This window comes from Arachis duranensis, chromosome 10, assembly GCF_000817695.3.
Source record: "Arachis duranensis cultivar V14167 chromosome 10, aradu.V14167.gnm2.J7QH, whole genome shotgun sequence".
NCBI classification, from domain to species: Eukaryota; Viridiplantae; Streptophyta; class Magnoliopsida; order Fabales; family Fabaceae; genus Arachis; species Arachis duranensis.
This window is the reverse complement of record NC_029781.3, coordinates 85,709,388-85,717,088: the sequence shown is the minus strand read 5'-3', so window position 1 is coordinate 85,717,088 and position 7,701 is coordinate 85,709,388. Positions and strand designations below refer to the sequence as shown.

The following is a 7,701-nucleotide window of genomic DNA, read 5'->3' as shown; positions in this document are numbered from 1 at the left end:
ACCGTATAATATTATTTATTATATATATTCTTAAAAGGCTGCTTGATTTGGAAATTTTGAAGTAAACACAGTCGGGACAGTGATATATAACGACTGGAGACTATATACACAATTCATATATTTTCTTCCTTATCTTTGATTCGAGCTAGCTAATATCCCTTTAACTTCCTTCTGTCTTAGTCACGGCTCATATACATGCATATGCATTGCCGTGACTCAAATATATGATAGGTTCCATCACCAATTAAAATGACTTGGTCTAATATATAACTTATGATGGATACTACTACAATTAGTTAAGTAGTAATCCAAGAGCTGAAGAGGTCTTAGCTTCTCCGTACATTAATATTTCTCTCTCTTGTTTGTTTTCTTTCTCGTGCTATGAATATCTCTAGTTTATATATACACGCATTTGATTAGGCTTTTAAATTACTCATTTACTCGCTAATAGTGTCATCCCTCCTTGATATTATATATATATATAGATTCAATTCTAACAAATACGGGCAGAGACTAAGAATGAGATATATATTATTAACTAGTCCTGTTATAAAATGGCCTTTAGTAATATTCCAAAAGGGAAAAAAATAAATTAATTAAAATTAAATGAAAAAAAGAACTCAAAATTATATATATTCTTCTACTCTATCAAACTTATTGTCAAAGAAGCCCATTACCCTTGCATTCCCTTTTTTTTCCCTTTAAGTATCTATAAAGTAATTGAAAACCCATGAAAGTTTGAACGTTTCTTAATACTCAATGCAAATTCCTAACGGTGTATGAGAGGAGTATATATAATAAGAGAGGTTCATCTCACATAAATGATAAAATACATCTTCACAATGCAATTAGCAAACTAATCAGAGTATATAATATTAAAAAGAAAAAATTGAAGTAATTGAAAATTTGTACGTAGATACATGTAAGCTAATAAGCAAGATATACATATGCAGCTAATTGAAAAAATATGTACCTGCAGAAGCAGCGGTAACCACATCAGTTTGAGAGTCTCTGACATGGAGGAGCATCCTGGTGTTGTAATGAGGATGAGCATCATAGAAATCCGAAAGGGACATGTTGATGCAACTCAATCCAATCTTCCCCACTGTTTCACTAAGATCAAGCACTACTCCAACATTAATCACTGTCTTCTCTGCTGATGATGGACAAGGCCACAACAACATAAAACCCATAATAACAATCACAATAATAATATGCTTCATCCCTTTCATCATTTAAACTACATATGGTTTTGAAAAATGAGATCCAGAAAGAAGGGGGGTTGCTTCATATATATCGATGGTAGATATATTATATACATACTGCCATATATAGTGCTAAGTTTTACTTTCCAAAATCACGACCTAGATATAATGTGTTGACTTTTTTTTTTCTCTGAGCTGTATATTGTTTGACTTTGAATTATATAACCTTAAATGAATTACATGCATGACCATGCCACAACATGATTTTTCATTTTATTTTATTTTTATTCACCTTCATACTCTACCAAATCAAGAAAAACATGTCATTACAAGAAAAATGTTGAGTATCGTTAGATTTTTCGCCAAAAAACGAACAAAATCCAATGGTAATTAAGTTACCGTCGAAAGAAATTAGATAGTATAAACTTTGCCAATAAATGTTTACTATCATAATTTTTTCGTTCGACGATAATTATCGTTAGATTCTGCGACGGAATACCTGCTCAAAAAATTCTTTGATTATCGACGGATTATTTTGACAGTAATGCTGGCGCCACAATATGTTATTTCCCGCACTATTATTGTCGGATTATTTCTTCGGCAAATCTAACAATAATGTCAATTTTAAAAAAAATTATGAAATAAATGGTCAATTTTATTTTTTATTTAAATTTATTTTTTACATAATTAATGGTCAATTTATAAATAATAGAAATTTATTTTTAAAATAAATAATAAAATATTCAAATAAATTACAAACCAAGTAAATCAAATAAATATAATGAAATAATAAAACGAAACACTAATCACTAAAGATCCAATTAGTCTTCGTCGTCGTCGTCGTTCTCGTAGGCAATGTTGTCTATGTGCCACCAGCAGGGATGATGCCAGCGAGGTGCATATGAGCCTGGTATACCTCCATCTGAGTCTCCATCCACTGAAGCCGCTCCAGTTGCTTGCTCGACTCCAACCTGAGGTAATTTGTGTCTGTCACGCGTGTGAGGATTTCCTAATACCTCTCCCGATAATCGTTCAGCTTCTGAGCCTACTAGTGAAGACTGCGGGTGAACTTCTACATCTGTAGCCTCAAATTGATGCCTTCCTCGGACTCGATGGCTCTACTGGTGGTAGAGGCAGACGATGGTCTCAACATGGAGGTGTGGAGGCTACTAGTGAAGAACGACCCCAGCCCGTATACGTGGTTCTTGTACAGCGTTGAGGCAGTCTCAGGAAAAACTGCTTCGAGATCGACGACTGAAGCAGTAAATCCATCGGCAGTGTCCTCCCTACTTTGCTGAGATTACTAAGTCACGGTCTCTAGTCTCTACGTATAGGACTCCTGTGTAATACACGTTATTGTGATTAGTACGACAGTTATACAGTTAATCTTTAATTTTATATTAGAAGATCAGATGTATGTTTACTTACATAATGATCCTGAGACGGCTAATCAACAAATCTCGCTTTATTCTCCTTCAACGTGTGCGTGTACTTGAACGTCTCTGCCAATGTAGCCTCACGATCTAACGACTTCGACTACACATGTTGTGTTGAAACAATATAATTATGATGACTAGTAATGATATGTAAAAGAATATAACTAAGTTAATAACAAAATTTAAGATACTATATACTAGCCTGGTCTTAATCTTGATGAAGGTCGTTGAGCCATTGGTATACTTGGACGACCTAGCTAGCTGATGCCTTGTTAGCTCTGTTGGTGAGATACCCGTGCTTGAACTCCCCATCGGTCTCCTAGTGAACTAACAGATCCTTCTTTATTTTCAGTGGGAGCCAGGTCGTCATGTGGTCCCGCTCCTCACGAACATCCTCCAGCATCTACTGCAGTCGCCAACCCATTCGATAGTTGTAGATATTCCTAATGAGGGCATCGTGAGAGGGGTCCCATATAAAGTGCAGCTACAAAATTTTTTAAAACTACTTAATCAAAATAGAAGATATAAACTCGCTAAAAAGTCTTGAAACTAAAAAAAAATTAATCAGAAGGGATCTTCTTATAGTTGGGCCAAGGATGGTCGTACATTAGTTTGATGATGTTGGTCATCTTCTAAGTACATGCATTATTGTTCGACGTGAACTTATCAACAATCCACAAACAACTAATATGGCAATATAAATTAAAACTTCAAAAGCAAATAACCATAATATATAGAGATTTTTATAGAAATTTTGACAGAGTTTCATCTATAACTAGGATGCACCACAAACTCTTTCCATCAACAATTAAATTAAACAACACCAAATATAACAATCAATGAACAACTAATATTTTTAGCAATTCAATAATCAGAAAACATGAAACATTTTCAGCCAGTGAAATCTATAGTCCTAAATCCACTAAACTAGAATCAATAATTAGACACTTTCAGTAATTCAATAATAAAAAAACATGACACACATTCATCCATTCAAACCTACAATCCTAAATCCACTAAACTAGAATCAATAATCAGACACTTTCAGCAATTTGATAATAAAAAAATATAGAAGACTTAAGGTGGTACTTACACCATGCCACCATCAGGCTAAATCGTCAACCTATGATGGGAAATGGTGGAGGGGCATCAGCTGCCTCGCTTCCATAAGAGGACTTCAGGGTTGCGGCTTTTGTCGCTGGGGGCAAAGTCGCCGTGGTAGTGGGCTGTTGAGTGGTTGGAGGCGGCGTTGTTGCTGTAGACAGAGGGACGTAGTTGGGATTAGAGACCATGATGAATGGTTGGTCCGCTAAACCCACAGCCTGTGACATCACTGGGGTGGTCAGAGTAGAGGGAGAGGATCCAGAATTCCTAGGGGTACCAAAAGAAACCCTCCCTCTACCACGTCCATGACCAGTAGCCTGATCCGCTAAACCTTCACCCATCGTCATGTCTACAAATAGCATACCAATTATCTACGTTAAACATAGTTTAGAAATCCCACAAACAGAACTAAATCAACACAAATCAACAATAATCAACACAATGATTAACAATCATCAGAAATTTAGAACAACAAATCAACTTTATAAATTATAATAACTAGTTCAGAACAAATCAATAATAATTAAAACATGTTTTAATTAGAATTGGAATAACTCAGAACTAACTAAGGAATAAATCAGAACATGTTCTACTTAAAATTGAAACTAAACAAGTCCAGTAACCTAAGTTTAGAATTTTAAAAATTCCTAGGTCTAAAACAAGTTCAGTACCCTAATTTCAGAACTAAATAAGGAACAAAAATTAAACCAATTAATTTCAACATTTGAAATTTATTCCTAATATAACCCAAAACGAATTAAACATACAAGGTTGACCTAATCGGGTTAAAAAGGACCCACTTAATTAACCTTGTGCTATTAAATAAATGCCTAAATCATTAAAAAATTCAAAAGTTTTGGTCAATTAAAAATAAATCAAATTCCATTATCAATGCATAATAACAATCATAACATGCAAACGAGCATTCATTTTCAAGAATTAGACCAAAAATTACATTAAAACCTCTGAGGCATATTGCTAACACTTGGCATGCACAAATATTAAACATGCAAAATTAATATCAAATAGCAATTAACAATTTCAATTTCAAATCAACAATCAACCCCAGTAACAAATAATTCAAAATTGGCAACAACCAAGCATAATCCAAACATTTTTCAGCAATTCAAAACTTAATAACCTAATCTAATCTAACCTATTCCAACTACTTAAAATCCACTAATAGAAAAATAATGCTAACTAACTAACAAACAAGAAATTAGATTAATAAAACTAAACTTAACTAAAACAGAAATTAAAAATAGAGTAATAACCTGAGTTGCCAAAATGAAACGGAACAAAGAAGATGAAAGGAGTTGCAGTGGCACTATGATGTTGTCGATGCGACAAGCGGCAAACGAACAGTCACAAGAGTTGGAAGCTATCCAAAATGAGCTAGGAATAAGGGCTCCATGACAGGGGCCGAGCTAGAGTGGGTTAGAGAGAGAAGGAAAGAAAGAGATGGGAGAGGCGGTGGCTTATAGTGGCCCGCGGCGGCAGGGAAGGCAAGATGGTTGGAGAGAGAATGGGCAGAGGGATAGAGGGGTGGAGAGAGAGAGAGAGAGAGAGAGAGAGAGAGAGAGAGAGAGTGTGTGTGTGTGTGTATGTGTGTGTGAAATTCAAATGATGGGGGAAGAGGGTTCGTGCTATGAATTTACTGTTCAAGTAACCATCGGCTTTATCCGACACTAAGTGGGTTTTCTGTCAAATTTTTCTGTCGAAAAATCCGACCTTAAGGATGCGCCAATTTATTTTTTGTTTTCCTGTAAATATTACCGGCAAATTTTTTGTTGGAAATGTAACTCCGCAAGTAATTACTTAACCTTACAAATTCAATGCCGTTATCGCCGGTAACATCTGATGGTAACTCCACCGCTACTCTGCAATGCTAAATTCGACGGAAATTCTGACAGTACTCAATGCTTTTCTTGTAATGTATATAAGATGCACTTTTTAATCAATAAACATATACTTCTTTTTCATTTATTCTTCTTTCTTTTTTTTTCAAAATTGATATATTTTAATATCTCAATCATTATTAATGTTGTATTGTGGAACTATAAATTTAATTTAGTATTTGTTCACACCTTGGCCCAAAATACAACTAGACCTAAAGTGAGGAAAGCCCAATCTACAAACCAAGCAGCACCCATTCGACCTTATGGAGGTCAAGCTCGACAATGCTAACCTTGGCCTTATCTACTTGAATCAAATAAACTAACCCCTACAATCTCTCCCCTTCATCTAGAAGGGAGATCCCAACAATCTCCCTAATAAAGAAGACGGTTATTCACCATCAAAGGTGAAACTATTCAAAAGATGGTTATCGACTCTATATCTACACCTATAAATATCCTGAAACTTTCAGGGATTTTTTGAACCCAATCTACTAAAAACCTACATAAAATCCTTGCTAACTTAAGTATCAGAGTCCCTTGTAGGTACCACCCCACCCTCACCTCCTCACGAGGAACTTGGACGGCGGCACCTTGACACCAGTAGATGTTGGACACTGCCCCAAAGTGTTTGGACCTCACATTCGGGCCCAAAAGTAACCCAATTTTCGATAACCCTTGAAACATTTGTGCCATTGCTGGGGACCTGGAAGTTTACACACAACTATGGCAAATAATCAACCCGAAGACGAACATACGGCATCCAAATCTAAGCCAGGACGTCACAACCACGATCGTGCAATAATAATACCCCCGTGATAAGATAGAGCAGACAATTCTAATGGGAGGGGACTTTGCGAAACCTTCAACTCAGTAGAATCAACTCAGAGATACACCCACCAAAGTACGTGGTGAACCAACATCCAACATAACTCATAGAACTTGTGCACGGGCACTATAGCCGATTAGAACAACTCGAGCAGGAGATAGAGCAACAAAGAGAAGCTAAAAGAGACTTAAGAAGGGAAGTACAATGACAAAGAGAACTAGAAGGAAAGCTTTTAAAATTAGAAGCTGACCTTTGAGATAGGAGCAATCATATAGATCGAGAAGAAACCCCTTTTGGAGGAGAAGATCCATTCATTGAAGAGATCATGCGGGCTAGGGTCCCCATAAAATTTAAGATCCCTAATATGAACCTCTATGATGGAACGACCGACCTAAGACACTATCTAAGCAATTTTAAAAGCCAGATGTACTTGGATGATGCATCAGATGCAACTCATTGCAAAGCTTTCCCAATGATGATAACCAAGGCCGCGATGAAGTGGTTTGACAACCTACCACCCAGGTCCGTAACCTGTTTCGACGATCTTGTAAGAAAGTTTCTCACTCAATTTTCCATCCAAAAAGAAAAAGTCAAACACACTCTAGCCTCCTTGGAGTCAAACAGGAGGTCGGAAAAACTCTCCGAGCTTACATGGAAAGATTCAACAAAGTCTTCTTAGAAATTTAAACTCTGTCTATAGAAGCAGTGATAATGGGCTAGTTAATGGCCTCAAAGAAGTACCATTCTCCCAATCCATATCAAAGAGACACCCGACCTCCATGTACGAGGTACAAGAGCGAGCAGAAAAATACATCAACATGAAAGAGATTGCTTGACTAAGAGAACATGCTCAAAAAAAAAATCTTCCTTACCAGGTCTGAGATAAAGAAGCCAAGAAAAAGGATGAGTATAGCTCAAACAAGCCTCGAAGACATCATAACTACACCCCCTGCGAGCCTCCCTTATTGACATCTACAAGAGGAGCTGCCATACTGAGAAGCTTTCACTTCCTCGGCCCATCAAAAACAAGAAAGGTGGAAGTCAGACAGAATACTATAAATACCACAAGATATATGTATCTTCTACCAACAATTACAGCAGAATATATTCCGACCTCAAGAGTCACAAGATTGCCATTTCCCTAGGCTCACGATCTGTCCAATAGATTCCCTGGGCTCACGATCTGTCCAATAGAAATGGTGAAAGATCGGCCCTGGAAGAGGACAAGTTGT

At 36.6% G+C, this 7,701-nt stretch overlaps 1 protein-coding gene across 2 annotated transcripts in view; it reads right to left on the bottom strand.

Moving 5' to 3' along the window:
• Positions 1-1,285, bottom strand: part of LOC107470525 (glutamate receptor 2.1-like) — a 7,551-nt gene extending 6,266 nt beyond the window's left edge. For both annotated transcript variants that reach the window (XM_016089924.3, XM_052255134.1), the window contains exon 1: positions 974-1,285. In XM_016089924.3, the coding sequence (XP_015945410.1) occupies positions 974-1,235 (262 nt within the window). In that variant the 5' untranslated portion in view covers positions 1,236-1,285. The remainder of the gene's footprint in view (positions 1-973) is intronic.
• Between the last annotated feature and the right edge of the window lie 6,416 nt (positions 1,286-7,701).